Genomic DNA, 20,813 nt, shown 5'->3' with positions numbered 1-20,813 from the left:
CTTTCTCTGTTGAAGTCATTTTTGCCTCATAAGCCCAATGGAGATTTGAGACGCAAAGCCAGTTTATTTCTACAGTGGTCCCACTTTGTTCAGACACATTGCCAAAGGCTTATTTGGAAACTCTTCTCATAGGAAATAGGAACATTTGGTACTTTGCAAAGACTCAACTCAAAATAGAAAGTACAGTTACCAACCATGAGATGAGTATACTGTCTCCCTTCAAATTTAACATTCAAGGAGAAAGCCCATTAAAAACAAACAAAAAAATTAATACTCATCAGGTATTAAAACGTGGTGTGACTCTAACTATTGCTATAATTATTGGTTAATTACTCGATAGTTATTATACATGACATTTTCTGATATGGACTTTACCACACATTCTGTAGCAAAATGTTAAAGAAAATAACTATTTTTGTGTATAGTTTCATGCTGCATTTTATGCCTGATAATGTAGAAGTCTTTTCACCATGATCAAAAAGGATGGGACATTTACAACTGAATATTTTGGAAAAAAATGTTGAATTTTTAGAAATCCATAAAAAATTGAAGTGTGTGTTGATATGCTGGAATGCCTCCTGTTAAGCGGGACACAGACGTGATTGATAGAAAGTGCCGCCAGGTTTTTTGTGAGCACTCTTCATGATTGCTTTGTGCTTTCAAAAGAGAAGAGTGTCATTATTTTATGTGATCCTCCCCACAGCGAGAATGAAATCTACAGGACTCCTGGGAAGCAGACAGTTTTTTGTCAGTGACATGGTGTCCCCAGAAGTTTCATGAAGTAGTTACTTTACCAGTAACAGGACAGCAAAGAAGTATAACCTACGAGCAGCTGAGCAGCTGAATTTCCTACGCTGGGTAGCTGGGAGGAACTGTGCACAGCCACAGTGCTGCAGGGAGGAGGCAGTGCTTGGGATTAGAATTTAACCTTGCAGGGGAAAATAAGAAATCTCTTCTTTGAGTGCAGTGGGATTCTGTCCTTGAGAAGATCCCACCCATGTCATTGTACAGTCTATTTTTATTTAGACCATATAGCAAATCTGTTCTGGTATTCCTATTAATGATTTTTTATTTATTATTTATAGGAGGTCTTCATCAAAACAATAATGTGATTACTTTGGCATTATTCCATTAGCTGTGCCCTGGTGCTTGCAGATCTTCTGATCTGCTGGCCATAATGGTAACTAAATCATCAAATAACACTAAAGTATTCTAGATCCTAAAGTTGCTGTATGGCAGCCCTTTGGAGAAACACAGCCATATGGCATAGGAAAACCAGTGCCCATTTTTAGCACAAGCAACACTGAGGTACAAATCACATCACACAGAGTCACAATTAATTAAGTCAGGCACCTACTGCTTGCTTATAGTTTGCAATAGCTATTAATTTGAAGGTCTGCTATAGCACTAAGAAAAGATAATTATCAAATGTAGCACTTCATGACATGATGAACACACTTCTAAAGGGGCTTGTTATGGTGACTTCTTCTGGATAACACTGCTCTCAATAAAATCTTAGACAATATAACACAGTAATTTAAAGGGAAAAAATATTAACAGATCTTACATCTGCCTCTAGGTAAAGTGGAAAAAGGCCAAGAGCTCTTACTGTTGAATATACAGTGTTCAAAACCACGCTACAACTGGTAAAACTATCAAAGGAGCATCAACATTTTGGCATTTGTTTTCAGTATTTAAACATGACAGAAACTCTGTATTTTGTTTAAAATCATACTGAATTACTACATGCTGTCACTGTCACTCCAAAGTAATTGTTTTTATCTATTTAGTGCATCTCTATTTATTGACTGAAATACCTTCTTTTCTAGATTGAAGTGTTAACCTTTCCATTACACACCACCAGAAGAAGCTTTGATCTAGGAAAAAAAAAGAGAGTCTTCTGGGTAGGATTAAGGAACAATTGCTACAATATGAACTACAATTAAAAATATTAAAATGAGAGACAGGAGACAGCGTTAAGGCTCTGCAAGGATTTAGACCAGCTACAATCAGAAGTCAGGGAAGATCCTTGGATCACTTTCACCCTGAACACAACTGTTGATCTCACATAGCGAGTGCTGCTCTTTAATATAACTAAAACATATCACTTCCAGTAAAAGAATATTGGCAACATGTTTTGTAAAAAACCTAATACTGCAACACTAATTGGCTGTTACAGAGGAATTAAATATTTTAATACAAATACGCTTATGTGTAGAATTTGTTACTTTTTCTTTTACTATACTCTCCTGACTTTTTCAGTTATGTTACTCTTCTGTATATAATGAAGTGCTTAGTTCAGGGCCACAAAAATGATTCAAGGGCTGGAGCACCTCTCCTATGAGGACAGGCTGAGACAGTTGGGGTGGTTCATCCTGGAGAAGAGAAGGCTGCAGGCAGACCTTATTGCAGCCTTTCAGTACTTAAAGGGGAACTATAGGAAAGATGGAGACAGTCTTTTTAGCAAGGCCTATTGTGACAGGACAAGGGGTAATGGTTTTAAACTAAAGGAGGGTAGATTTAGACTGGATATAAGGAGAAGTTGTTTACGATGAGGGTGGTGAAACACTGGCACAGGTTGCCCAGAGAGATTGTGGAGGCCCTATCCCTAGAAAAATTCAAGGTCAGGCTGGACGGGGCTCTGAGCAACCTGATCTAGTTTAACATGTTCCTGCTTATGGCAGGAGGGGTTGGACTAGATGACCTCTAAAGGTCCCTTCCAACCCAAACCATTCTATGATTCTATGATTCTTTGTGAAATACTTCAGGGGGTCTTCCTAGCATTGTTACTGTGTTTAAACTCTGAAAAAGAAATTATTTCAAACAACCTTATAAGTTTTTAAACCTCTGTTGAGATGAACTCACAGCTGGATATGCTGCAGGATCGAGGAGCTCCAAGGGGTGCTCAATGTTCTGCCAATATCTGGATGTTCTGTCATGACATCAGGACCATAAGATTTATCAAGAAACTGAAGAAATTCAGGAGTAATTAATATGCAAGTTTTTAATGTTACAGGACCACTAAATATCAGGCCAACTATATTCAGTCAGGTCCCTTCCAGTACATTATGATCCACCATCTACCCTGATGTATTTGTGCTTTAATCTCACAAGAGATTCACGCAAGCAATCACTAGCTCTAGTCAGACAGTACCTTTCTCTCTCCATTGCCAAAGAGATGAAAGATGTACACAACCTCCAAATGCCAGTTCAGGAGCAGAGAAATAGTTATGCTAACTTGTCCTTTAGTTAAAGGCTTGAGTGGCTGCTTCTGCTCAATGAAATAATAATGAAAATACAGCAGAAAAGTGACAGAAGGAAAAAGGGACTTTTTTTTCTTTTACCTGTTGTGAAAGAGGAACTATGGGAAGAATGCATATTTTCCATTTCTAGCTTGAAAAAGCAAAGCTGAAGAATGGTCTAACCATCTAGCCACATTTTTAGAAGCATGTAACAATTAATTCATTGGTCCTTAGTACAGGACAAAATTTAGGTGGAATTTCCAGTATGGATGGAATATTCTTGTTTCTGATATCTTTACAGACATGTTCCCTTTCTATATAAAGAGTAACATTTGAGTAAAATTACATATCAAGATTTCAATAAGAGAAGGATTACATCACATAAGCTTTGCACACTTAGCAAAGAATATGGACACAACCCCCCAGACCACTAACCAGCGCATTATGCTATACAATCACCAGTTTAATGCAGGTTGGCCAAAAGAAAAGTGCATTCATCATACCCTGTCCCACAGTTTCTGGGCACAAACCCACCTTCTGGCACTGAACATCATGTCCCCATGACGGGCGCTCTACTGTCCCAGCCCTGCAGAAAAGCAGAGATATTTTTTTTTCTTGAAAGGCCAGGAGACACAAAAATACTTCATAGTGGCTAAAAAAAATCAGCACCAAGAAACAAAAACATAACTGAAAGGTATTTAGTTGCTAAGAAGGGATTTTTGTTGCTAAATAAGCTAAAGCTGCCAAATGATGACACAGTCGATTCATGGTATAGCCTCAAAATTTTAGACAGACTTATTCTAACTTCAGGGGGCTGGCTGTGGAGTAACACCTTGTTTTATGAACTCTCATCACTGTGGACAGGAACTGGCATTCTTCTGCGGTGTGTAAGTACGAAGTGACAGGAGAACACCAGTTCACACAGACTGGAGTGACCTGCACCTACAGCACCATCTCTGGCTTCAATCCACAGCACTAAATAGGAATGATTTCAAATAAACATTAACAACATAAATGAGCGAAACCTGAGAGTAAAAAAAGATATTTTTAATGCCATTCTGCATTTGCTTTGCCCTCCCTTTCTCAATAATATGCTTACTCTGTGTATTACTTTGAGGGCAGAAGGCGCCTGAAGGGACAGGAATTGTTTGCAGTCCTAGAAGCTAGTCAAAGAACAGCATTGCCACAAAATTAAAAGACAGGAAATCCTAGCATACAGACTAGGAACCTGTTTTAAAAAGGAGCTGAGCAGATCTTTTACTACTATGAGAAGCAGCTGACAGACTGTCCCTACCTGCTGAAATCATGGGGATAGCTTTGCTTTGATGAGGTTTCCAAACAAGCTAGGAGTCTGCTGGCATTTTCTTGGAAAAAATAAAATTTGTGATGGAGTGTCATGGATGTCACCCACCTGTGGTACTAAAATGAGATAATATTGTAAATCCATGATCTTCTAGCATTTATTAAAATATAACAGTGATGGGACTTCACAGCATAGACAGTAGATCCTTCTGAAACAGCAGTATATATGTAAGAGCTTCCTTCTTTCATTCTCTCTCACACAGTTGCTTCTTAACACCCTGTAAGCAGAGATTGCTGCCACAAAAAAGGTGGCAGAAGGGATTGCACAGCCGTGTCTCACGCCACTTCCAAACAAGTTCAGCTTTGTTGTTTCAGACCTCCTTTGCTGGTTAGGCTCAGCTCACTTAACTGACCTCGTATTGAAAGTGCAGAGGATGCGATTTCTTCTGTCAGCTGAGGTGTGGAGCGATATCCTACGGCTGGCACATTGTAACAGCTTTGCATACAGTTTGAGCTTTGCACAAATTTTTAATTCTACAGCATGCTAAAGGTCACACTGATTAACTGGAATGGGAATTAGTTGTATGTAACTGCCTTCTTCCTAATAAAGCAGGCAGGGAAACAAGTCTCCAATCCATTATTCTGTGATTAATTAATGAAGCAATATTAACTGCAAAGAATCAGGTACCAGAATAAGGTATTGGAGCAGCTATCGTTGCTCCTCCAGTAGTATTAGGCACTTTCACTGAGCTTCTAGATACAAACCTTTACTGCTCATCTGCAGAAGCCTTGGAGTTGATGGAGCTATAGCTGCTTATGCCAGGAGAGGTACCAGTCCAGCGAGTGCAGCATGTGGATGATTTTTAACTTGTATCATTTCAAGCACAATGACAAAAACTGCCATGGGAGAACATGACTAAAACCATGTTTCCACTTACTAATGGAGTATTCATGCACAACATTAAGCTGATGAATATGAATTTATTGGACACATTATCCTTTCTCCCTTTGTGCAGGTTTCAAAGACTATAATTATATTTGGTTTAATTGCTATCAGTCTCAGCTGAATTATCACTGCTTTCAGCATTTTCAGTATGTAGAAATTTATATTTTAAATTTGCCTTATCTGAAGGCACAACTTCTCATGTTGATTTAATTTTCTATGAATTGGGTGTTATTGTATTTTAAGGTCTGATCTATCATTGAAATCACTTAAAAAAAAGAGAAGCATTCTATGTTGATTATTGCTGTCCTAAATATACATAAAGCTACTTGACATGACTTAATTCAGATACCAGAAGTGATGTGATCCTGCTAGCCCATCCATACCACTGTGCTAACCTAATGAAATAAGGCGTATCAGACAGCAGGTTTCTATTTAGTGTGGCTACATAGTTTCTGGTACCAGAACTAGCTCATTTAGAGCTAACTTAGCTCTGCACTTGCACTGTGCAATAGATATGCCCTGAGATAACTCAGACATAAATATAAAGCCATATGAAAGTAATCTCCAAAGAGCTCTAGTTAGAGCACTTTTATGCAGATTCTTCCAGTATGTGTTTGTTTAATAATGTTCATGGGCTACTCTTGCTTTTACTGGAACTCGGGGGGGACAAGTTTTAGAACAGCATTGAACATAGTCCTGCCACACTCTGACTGGTTCCACTGGGTGAAGGTGCTCTTTCCTGCGGACGTGCTCTTTGCACATGGGGGCAGCTCTGCGAGATCACTGGGGTTACTTGTGCATACGTGTAGCACTGATGATTGAGCATACACTTCTTCAGGGCTTTTTTTTTGCTGCTTTGTTTCTTGTGTGGTTTTGTCTTTGGATTTTGTTTGGTTTGGGGTGTTTTTTTTTTTCCAGACTCCGTAATCATTCTCCATTCCAATTGCAAGAATTTACTTCAGACTGAGATAGAGATTAGAGATCCCAGCCATCTCTTACACTTACAAGCTGCATGACTCCTGCAGGGTGATTAGGATTGCTACAGATAGATGCTTCATCCACCACAACCACAGAGACCTGAGTGCTTCCCAGGCAATTAAGATGCACATGCTAAGCAAGATGCTGTGCAAGACACACCAAGCAGCAGGACGTGCTTGAATTCCTCCTGCTCTCTAGAAGTCAGAAACCAGAGGCATGGATCTACTTCAAAATCCGTACGCTTGGGATCTTCAGTGTAGTAGATTCAAAAAGGCTGGTCTGGGGTATTTGACCTGCACGGCTGTCTACTCCTTAAAGCATTCACTCAGGAAGTGCAGGCTTTGGACATGCGTGCCTTTTCACCCTCACAGAATTAAAACTTACATCTCAGAGTGTGCCACCAAACAACAAGTCCAGGCCCACTATAAAACTGAAGGTATTGTGCATTCACCTTCACAAGAAATAAAATGTAAGGGTGACATGCTGCAGAAGAGGGACTGCAAGATGAGCAGACCAGAGAAGAAATGAGCAGAAGGGAGCTTCGCTCCATAATCCAATATTAAAAGCATTAACTTAGGAAAAGACAAAGGGACAGTCTCACTTCACTGCTTCTGTTCAGGATTAAACTGCCCTTTCCTTTTCTTGTTCAATGAATCCCACCTTCCCAGCCTCTGCTCTGCTTTACACATTTAAGCAGAGAAACTGAAGAGTGTAATTTATGTCGCCCTGTGTTACTCAGCTGCTTTCCAAACAGAATCACAGAATCACAGAATCACACAGAAACCTGTTTCTCAGGGGTAACCAGTTGTCTCCTGGTGAAGGCACCTTGAAACAGAGGGTTTATTTCCCATCCGTGTCCTCAGGCTCCCTCTGAGGGGATTGCTTAGCTGTCTGTGTTTGCTCTCTCCCAGGGCATTTGGAGGGACAGCCTGAGTGACAGTACATGTGCCATCAGCCACAGGACGTCCTTCTCGTGAGATGCTGCTGCCACATTGATGCCATATGCCTTTTTATTTGATGACACCTGTTTACACAGTATGAGTCAGGAAAAAGATTACTTTCACAGCAGAATGGGAAACCATAGAGAGTTCACAGGCAGGCGGTGTTGTATTTTCAGTGTGTCTGTGGAATATCTAGTGAAAGCATTCAACAATTCATATTGTCAGAATCTGTATAACCATCCAGATACATGTTGGTTTCAGTCTCCTGTGTAAGCACCACAGTTGCAAATTATTTTGAAAGCCAAAGAAATAAAATTCTGTAGATAAAACTTAGTTATAAGCAGAAAAAAATTCAGATACTTTCCCCCATTATTACTACTTAACATATCCTATTCCTGTGTTTGTTTTCATTAGGGATTCCTTGCTTTATTGATTATTCTTCTTAGTATTGCAAAGTAAATGAGTTGACTTTTATGGCTTTGTAAGTAAAAATATCTCTGGAGTGCAGAATATTTGTATTGGGTATGATGCATAATCTTATGGTAGCACTACTGGCCTTTGGAAAAGTTTGAGAACAGGTATGTACTCATTTTTTAAACACTTCAAGTGCTTGAGAGTAAAGACTGGTATCTTAGTTTAAACTCAAGCAGTTTTGAGTTAAAATGCTGCATAGCATATGCAATCATCTCAGTCATGGGCTGATGTCCCCTTTCTCTCACTCTTCTGTGGGATCGTAGCCTTGGACAGAAGAGCAGGGCAGACAGCTTAAATCTTGGTGGCTAAGTCTTAAATTGCTGCACCAGATTAACCAGACTTAGCCTGTCAAATCTGAATGTCCCCTAGCCTCTACATCAGGATTTTTTGTTGAGCACTGAGGATTTATGCCTGTCATACTTGTTGCAATGGAAGTCGTGTTACAGGTGTGTTACATGATGCGACAAAACAGAAGTCCAGTAAAGAATAAATAGGTTAATGAAAGACCCTAGACAAAGAAAGAAAAGGGAAAAAACCCTTGTGATATTTTCCAACCTTGAGGAAGTTTTATTATATTCAGCTGATAGTTTTAAAAATGAACATTACCAGAAAATATTAAAAAAAAACAACTAAAAATATTAACTGCATTGCTTTCGTGTAGTTTTATCCACAAAAGGAAAAAAACCGACAAAAACTGTGATCAAATATAAACTAGATCACAAAAGCAACACACCCCAGAAAGCTGTGTTTTCCGCATTATTCTACAAAAGACTTCTCTGAATAGCGACAAAGATTAGGAATTAGCCCCAAGTATTGCAGCAAGTCATTGGCAAAACAGCTCAGGAGCCCTGAACAGAAATTACATGGTCAAGGAGAAGACAAGCTCTTCCATTCCCACAGCCAGGAATGTGGTATCATTAATGATCAGAGGAACACATAACCTAAGAACATTTAGGAAAGAAGCGGGGGAAAAGGTAGGTCATTTCCCTGAACAGGGTATGAGAAACGAGCCTTTATAAAGCAGGAAGCTGGATTCCTGCTTGAACAAAACCAGAGAAATACATAGGACTCTTTGTCCTGTGTCCTCCTTCTGCCTGCACGAAGCAGTTAAACGAAAGAGTAGCTACAAAAACTAGAAGTCATCTGACCTAAAGAGAAACGAGTGCTGAAAGGGTTTGGTTGTTTCAGCACTGAAAGAAAAAACAGAGCTCTGAATGTTTCAGGAGCTCTTGGGCCAAGGTGCAAGGCCAAGCTGTTACCCTTTCAAGTTAGTTGAGACACTGAAGTACCCAAGTGTAATCTTAGAAATGCATTTACTGCTTCAGCAACAGTTTCTATTATTGAAGCTATATAGTTTAATAGAATAAAATTAGTCTTTTACCTACTTATAACTTTATCTAATTAACACCACCCCCCCCACCCCCCGGAAAAAAAACAAACCACAGCTCCATGTAACCTGATAAGTACAATATGAAAGTGAAGTTCTCTTGCAAGTGGTAAACTGGAAATCTTTGTATAGTTTCTTAGTATAATTTCATTCCTTCTTGTAAGACCAGGCTTAGGACCCAGGGATTCCCAGTAAGACCTGCAGTCTGTCGTGGCAGGCAATATGGTCTGAAAGCAGTACAAGCAGTACCAAACACCATGGCCCCAAGAATCACACCTTCAGAGAGCAGAAACCAGAGCTGCTCTTCAGAAGCTGTTCTTCATTGAAAGTTTACAACAGAAAAAGCAAAGGTCAAGCAGGCAGTATGACAAAAGTGCTGCAGTGGGAAAGCAAGTGACTGGTAAGAAAGAGGGAGGAAAAGAAAGGCACTGATGTTGCAGGAAAGAATATGCTTTGCAGATCAGAAGTATCTCTAGAAACGACCAGGAATTTGGCATGTAGGCTCTAAAACTGTAATACATAACTTCTTAGACATGAGTTTGAACCAAACTTCCCTCCTTTTATAGTAAAAGGACACGTATCTGCATTTTGAATATGGCTCTCATTACTACTAGTGACCTTACTAAAACAGAGATGCGCATGTCCAAAAGAAATGTAAGCAGCGGCATTGGTTTTGGAATGCAAACAGATGACAGCAGAATCAAAACAAATATTGTAGTTTCATAATAATATGTTGAAACAGTTAGTTGATTATGTACTTCATTTATTCTCCTCTTTACATATTTTGTAAGCCAACCAAGCCAACTAGCTGTGTTCATGAAAACCAAAGCACCAGTGACAATGGACTCTTAATGGCATCCATTTACTTTTTGCAGAATGAAATGCTGGACCTGAACTTTAACTATATGGTGTGACTACATGGAAGTTATAATGCTTAAAATGTTTTCCTATATTTAAATCAAAAAAATACCAGACTTATACTTATTAATATATACTCAGTGTGAGCATAAGTGCTGGGGAGGAATGCTTCTTTTAAGTTATAGCATTTCAGAACATCTGGTTATGTGATATAATGTCCTAATGTCACTGATAATCATCTGCATGACAGAACCTGGTGGTAGAATCAAGCCCTAATTATGGTAAATTTGCAAGCTATATAACTAAGCTTATCCTTTGCCCTTAGAAAATATGCAAGTCAAACATTAAAAAAAATAATTCCATAAGCAATTAAGCAATAAGGCCCCAGCCAAAGTCATCATGCTAAGCCTACACTATTTACAAGATCACAGCAGTTAGGCCCCAGCTCTGCAAATTCGCCAGCCCCATGCTTCACTTCAAGTAAGAATTGGATACAAAGGATGTTGCAGTCCTGAATTTGCAAAGCAATCCATAGGGCACAATGAGGAGGTGTTTTGCATCACTGGAGTTTAAAAACATTTTGTTTCAGTACAAACAGCCTTGCCCCAAGAGAATTCTCACAAAATAAATACTGTATTTCCATACTGATGAGAGTGAATAAAATGTGAAATGTTAAACATGTAGAGCACAACTAAATTTTTAATACTCTCATCTAGTGCTCTATATGCATGTATTTAACCAATGACAAATCTTTAAGGGTATGTACAAATTAAAGTTTCCTTGTTATTAAGAGTAACAAATATGCCCATCCTTTCAGTAGCTGCCTTTTTTTAATCAACATCTTAATCCTCCAAAAGCAGAAGCCTCGTATCAGTCCCACAATGAGAACTGACTCACATGGGTATACATCAAGTGTTACCAGAAGAATGAGACTGCTGAATTATAAAGGAAGCAAATCAGTGTCCTGAAAGGTCATTTTAAAAATGTTACCTCTCCAACAATTGCTTGTAAGCATGAGCTGTGTGAACAAGAAAAAAATTCTGGGATTTGTGACAGTACATGATTTTTAGAAAGTAGTAAGAAGATATTGCGAACTATGCTTTCCAAAAAAGTGTGGAGCTTAAAATTTGTAGCCTAAGCAATAAATATTACAGAATAAGTCAATGGAAGATTTCCAATACTTTGTATTGAAGGGATTTTCCTCAAAAAGTAAGCACTGAATAGGACTTCTACTTTACATGAGTTTTCTTACAGAACTTTGAGTCATAAATGTCAACATTTAGTATTTTTTTAAATTAAATATCTTCATTTTGCTTTCTTTAGTTCACCATTTTGATTTCACTGTTTATTCCATACTTTGTGGTATATTGAATTTACTGGTTTTCTGTAACATTTCAATAACAGTTTCCTATTGTTTCAGGAAATTATGCATCTCTACTTTTTTCCCCATTCATACTGTTGTGAGACTGCCCAGCATCACAACACAAAGAGGAGATTAAGCCCTTAGGCCCTTCTTAGTCATTCTGCAGCTAAAGTGAGAGGTTCAGCTCTCTGGTCTCTTCTTGCTTTACAAAATGCCAGGCAGGACCTGAGTTTTGCAGGTCTTAGGACCACAGTCACTAAAAACTTACTCAGATTGGCTCACCAACCTGGAGCACCAAGGCAGTGCATCAGGGCTACAAAGCATGTGGCAGAGGAAGGCTACATGATCCTAGACACAGGCAGGAATCCCCCAGCTTCTGGTCCCCAGACTTGGCCACCTGGGCTGCCCCAGGGGCTTGAGATGGGACAAGGACTCCATAGCACTGGGGAGGACACCTCCCTCTTGACAGCTACCTAGTTGTGAGAAAGTAAAGGAACCATTTTCCCACTGCCAAGACTGGAGCGCATGGTCAAGGGTACAGTTCCTGCAGGAGGGGAAGGAAGAACAGGAATAAGGCATGTAAGATGACAAGCTTTCATCCCCCAGTCCTTGCAGGGCCGCTGCAGGCAAATACCTGCCACTCCCGGGATACAATCTTGTGGTCTGTGACTATCACACTTGAGCAAATTTCAGCTGTGGGAGGAACACAGAGAATGCATTAGCAGCTAACACCGTATTTTTGGCTGTGAGTCAGCCTAAGGACAACATACGCTATGGCTCATCAGCATTACTCTGCTGTTGATGCATTTTTCCCTTCTGTTTGAAAGAGGGAATTATGAGCAACATTTTTCCAGCACCTTCTTCCCCTCAGCAAATACTGTGTGCCACTACATATGCATGTACAGGGACCTGCATGTGGATGCTGGCGGCCTGCAGTGCAGCGGCTTGGTTACAGATGTCCCTGCAGAAACCATCTGGCTCCTGGCTGAACTAATGCCTTTCTGACTCTGATCTGCTGTGCCCTCTAACAGTTTATTTTCATTATCTCACAAGAGCTGAAAATGAACTGTAAGCATTTTAAGACCTTACATAGCATTTTCCTTTTTTTTCCCTCCCTATGCAGATAATTACTTTCCACAGTCCAAACAAATTTGTGCAAATAATAACCCACAGGCCCTGTTAGCCTGAATCAGGGGTTCTTGATTACTTTAAACTTGTAAAGGCCAAACTACCCCTCTAATAAGCAGGTATGCTAGCAGCATTGTACCCCTCAACATGGTATAACATATTATGTATGTCCTGGACATATTTCAAACAATGTTTCATCATCAGCTCATGTGTAAGTGACAGAAGTGCATAGGTGTACTAAATTCACTCAGTAAATTCACTGAACTGTACAGAGATGGTGGATGATTTTGGACAGCTTCTCTTCCTTCAGGGAAGCAAGTCCAGTGCTTGTTCGCTGTTACCTATGTTTCTGACAGGAACCTTGTACATTTGGTGGCAATGGGTTTTTTCTGAGATGCCTTCACCTGAGAAATCTGCAGGAGAAGCGCAGGCAATACACCTGCTACAAAGCTACTCACTTAGGAGTCACTCTAGCAGCTTATTTCCTGCTGGTTGTTTTTTTTCCTCCTGCAACAACTGCTACGAACGATTTTACAGCACAGACGAACCCGCAAGATGGCGGCCGGGCGGCCGGCCCGCCGCCGCAAAACTGCGCGTGCCACCCGTCGGCCGCAACCTCGCCCTCCCTCCTGCGCGGCTCGCGCCCTCGACGTGCGCGGCCGGAGAGTTGCCGCTGGGCGGGGCCCGAGCTCGGCGCGCTCATTGTGCGCCGCGTTTAACCGGAAGTGACGGCGTGCGCGGCGGTGGGCGGTAGGTGCGGGGCTCGGTGGGCCGCGGGCGGTAGGTGCGGGGCTCGGTGGGCCGCGGGCGGTAGGTGCGGGGCTCGGTGGGCCGCGGGCGGCGAGCGGGAGGTGCGGGGCTCGGTGGGTCGCGGGCACTGGCCTTCCCCGGGGCCAGGCGGCGGGCTGCCCTCCTCCCCGCCCTCCTCCGGGGGTGGGGGCAGCCGCCGTTCGCCGGCCGGGGCCGCCCGCGGGCCGGGTGGTCGTGGCCTGCCCTTTGGGGTCGTAGCGGGTGGGGGATCTCAGTGGGCGGGCGGTGGCGCAGCCCCACGGAGAGGCCGGGGCCGGGCGCCCTGTGGCCGGGCCTGTGAGCAGGGCCTCGGCAGCCCCCTGCGCGGCCTGACTGCCGGGGCTGGCGGTTGGCTGCGCCGAGCGGCCGCGGCCGGGGTGCGGGTGAGCGCCCGGCTGCCCTTTTGCAGCCTTTATTTCCTAGGGCAGGGGCTGTGTAGCCCCGAGAGGTCTGAGTAGGTTGGGGGGGCGTTTGTTTTGTTTTAAGGAGTTACACAAGGGTGGCTTTAAGGAACAAGTTAAAAGGGCAGGTTCCTGCTCTGTGCACAGTAGAAAGTTTTTGATTACCTTCTGGGTGCTACAGATGAAATGTTTCTCATACACTGAACTCCACCTTGGATCGTCTCAGTGCTGCGTATACAGAACGTCATAAAAAGTAGGAAGTCAAGATGAAGAGCAGGGTGACACAAGTAAATGTAAGTATTCTTAAACCCGAATTGTAGGGTTTGGTTATTCCCTTATTACTGGTGATTGGGTTTGTGACTGATACTGTGTTAAATAAAACTCCCTGAATGTAAAGCAAACAATATTCAGAATTGATAGCAGCTGTTTACAAGAGAACTATTACTATAAAGTCAGTGAATTACTGTTGTTTGTAATGCATGATGTCCTAACAATGGAAGTTCTGCACATTATTAGCATATAATGATAAAGTAACTAAATGAATGGTGGCTCAACAAAGAACATCAGCATGTGGAGGAACAGAGGAAAGAGGTGTTGAAAAATTGACAAGTGATATTAAAAGGTAGAGAGGCAAGAAGTAGCAGTTAATGTGGCAACTGCTTTTCTTACTGTGAAAGTTAAAGCTTTCCTTTTTAAAAACTGCGTGGTACGTTTCTGAATGGATCAGAATGATTTTTAGGAATGCAAGAAGAAAAAATTGGGTTTAAAATGACTGTCCTAAAATGATGGTTTAGAAATGCCACATTTGTAAAGTACACTACATTTGGGACAGGTTAGCAGAGCAATGCTCTTCTGACATGCTGTCCCAAATGCATGATGTTTCTCCGCTTATGTTTCTAGCGTTCAACATAGGCTTCTTTGCTCTTTTGGTTCCAACTTTTTTTCTGACTGAAGTGGTTTCCAATAGGAATGCTTGAAGGATAGTTTATCTTCTCATATCTTCCCAATCTGGTTGTTACAGTAGTGCTCCCTCATCAGTCAAAATAAGCCAGCTAGTGAAAGCACCCTGAGAGGACACCTTCCATTAATGATTTGGATCAAAATGGACAAGGAAGAAGACTAACTTGTGGTAGAAAGCCTGGTCACAAAGAGCTGAGAGTGATGAGTTCTTCAGCAAACAGAGCTCCTTTTGCAAGGAGACATGAGAACTGCCAAATACAGACACATCTGTAACATTGTTTTATTTCTGTGAACACGGGTCTGCTTGGGCAAAGGCAGCTGATGTAGAACTTATGAGAAGTGGGTCTTTTTAGGACAATCCACTCTTCCCATTGGCTAAATATTATTCAAATACAGTAACTGTTCTGTGTTTTTTCAAAGTTTTTTATTACCAGTTTCTTGGAAGCTTAGGATACAGTCTTGCATCAAATTATTTTGGGAAAAATACAAACAACTTGAGGACTTTTTTTAACCCTGAATTATGTCAGTGATCTGCTATAATGTGTAGTCCCAAAAATTAGTATTGAAAGGGGAAGAAAACCATGGTGAAAATATGGGAATTTCTTGTACCAGCTTTGCCATCAAAGATAATGTTACTGTCTTTTGTAGGGATGCATACTCTCAGTAAATGATGCAACGTATTTGTTTTTTACCATTGTCTTGGTTCAGGCAAGATAATACTGGGAATAACTTTAACACAGAGTTAGAAACGTACTCTACAGAAGACTGTACTCTAGGGTGTGTTATAGTGGCCTCAAAAATACCAATATATATATTTACATGTATATACACACTTGCTTGAGTGATAGCAAGTCACCCTCATTGGTTATTGATAGGATTATGCTCGTGATTTTCATGTTGCTATTATTTCTTCAAGAAGCGTCAGTCAATGTTGATTTTACTTGAACAGCTCATTGTAAATGCCACCCTTGCCATTTAGTAAAGGTACTTTTCTTTCCGATTTAGTTTTCGGAGATCATTGGGTATAACTGTCCAAAAGGGTCTGCTGATGAAGGAGGTGTCATTCTATTCTACTAACCAACAGTTTGAACTGGTTATTTGGTGGGGCAAAAACTAGTGCACCAGCATGTTAATGGATAGAATGCCACTTCAACAAATGAGGTGAATATTTCTGCAAAAAGTTTGGTCAAGGTGCATAAGCAAGTCCTTGAGTTGAGTTTCTGCATCAAGGTGAAGCATTACCTATTCACAGCTGATCACTGGTTGATAACATGAGATTGTGGTTCTGAAAAATTATAATGTTTTAAGGGAAGAGAGGACCCTTACAGTGAAAGTATAGAGGTCATAAAAGCTGCTCCTTAGCAGTACCAAAGTAGTTTTGAAACATGTTGATACAGTCAATGTCTTTCTATGTGTGTTGTAGATGCTGTCATGCTCCATAATTCTATATGTTATGGCTCAGACCACAGAATTTGCTGTGAACTACTTAAGTGGTTCACACTTAAACAGTCCTACAAACCTATATTTCAAAAATCTAAAATTAAATTTACTTCCAGGATCTGTCAAGTGGAACAGCATAACTTAGATGTTTATAAGGTATGAAACTAGGAATGACTTATGAGAAAATAAATCATGCTTAGTAAAAAGGTGGAAGGAAAGGAAAAAATTATGCAACAAAGTTGATCTTTAGGAGAGAGGAAAGATGCACTTCAAACGCATGGTAGAATTCTGTTAATGGTATTGGGTGTGATGCAGCAAAGTGTAAAATGGAGTATGGAAGAAGGAAGCAGGAAAGGATGACCAAAGGTCCATATACTTTAGTCTCCAGCAGTAATTGATAGCAGATGCCTTGAAGAGTTTAGGAACAGGGCAACCGTAAAGTACTTGCTCACGTACTCTCCCAGTCTCTGCCTCTTCGCCACTTCCTGAGCCAGATAATTTCTTTGGTAACCCGTGTGAATTTTTCTTCAGTGTTTGTCCCATCTCTTGAAGCTATGTAAGAGTTTGGCACCTGCAGTATCCTGTAGCAGGGAGTCCAGCTGCTTAACTACTTGTTATTTAGGACCAGCTCTCCTTGTCATAACTAACTGCCATTAGCTTTATTTGATGCCCCTTACTTCTTGTGAAGGAGTAGGGAATATGGAACGCTTTGATCTCAGGATATATGTGTTTACAGTAACTAAAGTATAATGTTGGAGCTTGATTTTTCTGTTTTCTTAAAGCATGGCTCCAGTTACGAAAGGAAGGAAAACTACAGTTCACGCCAAAGAAGTTTGTCTCCGGAGGACAGGTAGAATGATTGGTTATTGTTGTTTTTTTTTTATACCCTCCAGTTCTGTGTATATACCTCACATAGTGAGTTAGGTAAGTTAAAAAAAAAAATCAGGTTCTGTTTCTTTTTATGTATTAACTGAGTGCTGAAAAAATAAGCGTAGGCTTAATAAAATACTTGAAAGCCAATATAGCCTTAATTAAGTAGATTTATTATTAAAATTAAATCTTTAAAAAAATCTTTAGCATTCAATTAAATTTTCATGGGACTTGAAAACGGAAATTATATGCCAGCTTTTTGCTTGGATTCGTATATTGCTGATACCACAATTGTCACTTTAGAGCAAGCTTACTGATGCCAGCAGGAGGTGGAGAAATATCATTTGAAGTGCAATCTACCAAGGCATGAGATGAACTGTTACTAGTTTATTTGTATATCTATGTTTTAATTGGACTGAAACCTCTTGAACTAGGAATAATATCATTTTTTTCTAATTGTGTCCATTCTGTTTCATGCTACACAGGCAAAAGTAGCTAAAACAAATGAATGCATAGGTTCTAAAGAATGCACATTGCTGAATTTACCTTTGGTATTTAATGTTATTACCATTAAGTGTTTATTTTTAAGTTCTACAAGGAGCTTCCTTTTACAGTGCTTCTCTTCATATTTTTTTTTTCCCCTGACAACAAATTATTGGAAGAGGAGCATCTTCTATTTGAATGAAGTGTATACTGAAACTCAGGTTGCATAGTGGAACAGTTAGTATATTTGTAACATTGTATTGTAAGTAGATCTTAATAGCATTGCTTTTCTAAGTCTATTAGTAAGAATTTTGTGTCTTGGGTTGCAAATAGGGATAGAGAGCATGACAGGTCTCCATCTCCCAGAAAGAGAAGGTACTCTGATGACAGCAGATATGATCAGGAATATTCAAGAAGGGAATACTATGATGACAGAACTTCAGAAGGAAGGTGAGTATCAAGCCCTTTCTTAATCAGTAATAAAAAATTCATTTTAAAGAATAAAATGTGAAAACTTTTCACGAACCCTTGGGTGATTTGGTATGTGGTTTTGTTTTGTTTCCTTTTTTTTGTTAAGAAGGACGGAAAGGGCAAGGGAAAGACACCATGAAAAATGGGAGGAGAGAGAATCTGATCGAAGGAAGCAGAGAAGGTATTCATCACCTGATCGTAGGAGTCCAGAGAGGTCGACAGTCCAGAGCTCACTTGCTCATGATGAGACCACTTCAAAGAAGAAGAAAGAAGAAGTGGATCCTATCCTCACTCGCACAGGTGGTGCGTATATTCCACCTGCCAAGCTCAGGATGATGCAAGAGCAAATCACTGATAAAAATAGGTGAGTTGAAAATAGCGTTAGAATTTTTACTGAAAAGCAAAACAGTAAAGGGTTTTAGTGAATGTTGGTGAAAATGAGATCCTTTTTGAGGGCTGTTATTCATTTGAAGGTATATTTTTATCAGAAGAAATGTAAGACAATCAGACTGTGATTGTACCTGCTTCTGCTGCAAGGTGCAAATGGAAAAGTGGGTTACAGAACATAAGCAGGAATTTTTTTGGAATATCTTAAAAAACTGAGCATGCTGGATTATACCATATCTGCAGAGAACTACATTTTGGTATATCATGTTGGTTCAGTGATTTCCTAGTAGTTAAATATATAATTGTGAACTAGTCTTCATATTTACGCAGCAAATATTTTCTTACCTATTTTACTTATTACAACTTTCAATCACATTTTCATATATGTTTATATATATAAATAAAAATCCACTCAGTGCTACCTCAAATTTATGAATTAACGATTTGTGATGCCTTTGTAATAGCTTGGCATATCAGAGGATGAGTTGGGAAGCCTTGAAGAAGTCAATCAATGGTCTTGTCAATAAAGTGAACGTTTCTAATATAGCAAATATCATTCATGAGCTCCTTCAGGAAAATATTGTTCGGGGAAGGTAAGTCTTAATATTTAAAAAATTCTTTTGCTTTTCTACTAATACATATACTGTTACTGTGTACATTGCTATGTGTAGTCTATGGATGCTAGTCAGATATAAAAATGAACTTCAGGCTATGTTGTCCTCTGCAGAGTAGTCCTCTACTTGAGGAAGGGATTGTATGCTTGGAGGACTAAGAGTGCAACAGATGGTATAGGTTTCCTTTTATTGAACGTTTGCCTATGCGTTTTACTTGAAAGGATTGCAGTTTACGGGTGTCTGTCTATTTAGTTACGTATTCTGTGATTTATTTTTTTTTCCTGTGGGACAAATAATATTTGTAGCAAGTATTTAGCAAAACAAGTTTTACTACAGTTAGCTGGCTGGATTGTGTATTGTTGTAATGTAGAGAAAAGATTATTATGCTATTTGAGCTCAGTACTAAGTCCCAGTGACTGTGCAAGTACTGTGTGATGACTTTCCTTGCTTCAATTTTGATGCCAATAGAGGTTAAATATGCTAGTCTGAATGAGCATAGGTTTCTTAGATTGGCTACCATTTAAACAAACAAAGCTAAACTACCGCCAGCAAACAATCCCTCTGAATAAAATATCCAGAAATAATTCTGTTACATTTCAAACAGATAGCAACACTTTTTTCTGTCACAATCAATCACTGTTGCTTGAGGACATTATAGCGAAGGAATGCGTTATTTTCATATATGTCATACCTGGTGGAGAAATCAGAATCCTGCAAGTAGCATAAAAATAACAGAAGAGAATCAAGCAAAATCTGGAGAGTGAGCAGGTAGTTCAGAATGGAAGTTCTGTTAAAAGTAATAACGAAGTATTGAACAGTCTGTTGTAGAACTGTTATACTTGCCTGCATCTCATGTCCCTGAAACTTACCTTTCACAGAAGCAGTAGTTTAAAAATGAGCTTATTGAATGTTTTTAGAATACCCTTGTCTGTGGAAGTTTTTGTATGGCTTATAAGCTTATAAATATCAAAATAGCGTAGATGGAAAATTACGCCATTTCCCTTCTTACAGTTACTTTTGACTTCCAAATTTGTACAAAGGTGCATATAAAACTAATGACGTGAAGGTTTGCCTGGTTGTAGAGTGCTTCTCTAAGTTTTCTGACTAGAGGGTAAATAGGATCTGAACCGGACCAGTTTCAGTTCTTAAGCGAGGAGTAACTAAGACTTTCAAAATGAAATAATTCTGTTTCTGTGCACTGGTATGAAATGAGTTCTGTTCCATTTGTCAGCTCCAAAGTAAGTAGGAATAAGGTCCTAGGACAGTTTGTACTTAGTACCATGTAGGAGGCTTTTTGGGAGACTTCAATAGACCACAGAGAGGATAGAGTCGGATACCAGTGTGCACTTTGAAGATTCACATTTGGAGGGCTTTCCGCCCCCGTCCCTCACCCAATTGCAATGGAGTAGTAGAGCGACAGTCAAGCTCTGTGTAAAGCATTACAAAAAACAAAACTGAGGCAGGGGGAAGTCTCAGATTCTTTTCAGACTTTAGTCTTGATAGAAACGTAACAGAAACCATTAGTACCATGAAAGAACTACTATCTCATGAGCCCTGTGCTTACATTCATTTCAGCTCTAGGTAGTAGTCTTTTATAATCAGTTCTGAATTCCAAAATGTAATTTTTATGTTGAAAGTATGCAGTTTCATTTGAGAAAAGCATTACTTTGCCCATCCTGATTTTATTGAACATTCAGTTTTATTACTCCTAGGTAGATCTTTATTGTTGGGAACCTTTTATGGAAATAAAATTTTTATTTCTTAGAAGTTTGTTTTGTT

General features: G+C 39.9%; 1 protein-coding gene and 1 long non-coding RNA gene across 6 annotated transcripts in view; both read left to right on the top strand.

Annotated features, from left to right (window-relative positions):
* LOC142057502 (uncharacterized) overlaps positions 1-7,915 on the top strand; it is a 146,488-nt gene extending 138,573 nt beyond the window's left edge. For both annotated transcript variants that reach the window (XR_012660665.1, XR_012660666.1), the window contains one exon: positions 6,409-7,915. This is a non-coding gene — a long non-coding RNA (uncharacterized LOC142057502). The remainder of the gene's footprint in view (positions 1-6,408) is intronic.
* Positions 7,916-13,302: 5,387 nt separating this feature from the next.
* CWC22 (CWC22 spliceosome associated protein) overlaps positions 13,303-20,813 on the top strand; it is a 33,859-nt gene continuing 26,348 nt past the window's right edge. The window contains exons 1-6 of one of the 4 annotated variants that reach the window (XM_075093641.1): positions 13,303-13,369; positions 13,991-14,102; positions 16,992-17,059; positions 17,896-18,012; positions 18,143-18,397; positions 18,885-19,013. In XM_075093641.1, the coding sequence (XP_074949742.1) occupies positions 14,076-14,102; positions 16,992-17,059; positions 17,896-18,012; positions 18,143-18,397; positions 18,885-19,013 (596 nt within the window). In that variant the 5' untranslated portion in view covers positions 13,303-13,369; positions 13,991-14,075. Of the gene's footprint in view, positions 13,400-13,990; positions 14,103-16,991; positions 17,060-17,895; positions 18,013-18,139; positions 18,398-18,884; positions 19,014-20,813 lie in introns of all 4 variants that reach the window. The other 3 variants (XM_075093639.1, XM_075093640.1, XM_075093643.1) reach the window with 3 other exon arrangements.

The sequence above is a fragment of the Phalacrocorax aristotelis genome, chromosome 5 (assembly GCF_949628215.1).
Source record: "Phalacrocorax aristotelis chromosome 5, bGulAri2.1, whole genome shotgun sequence".
NCBI lineage: Eukaryota > Metazoa > Chordata > Aves > Suliformes > Phalacrocoracidae > Phalacrocorax > Phalacrocorax aristotelis.
The sequence above is the reverse complement of the archived record's forward strand: the minus strand, read 5'-3'. Positions and strand labels throughout refer to the sequence as shown.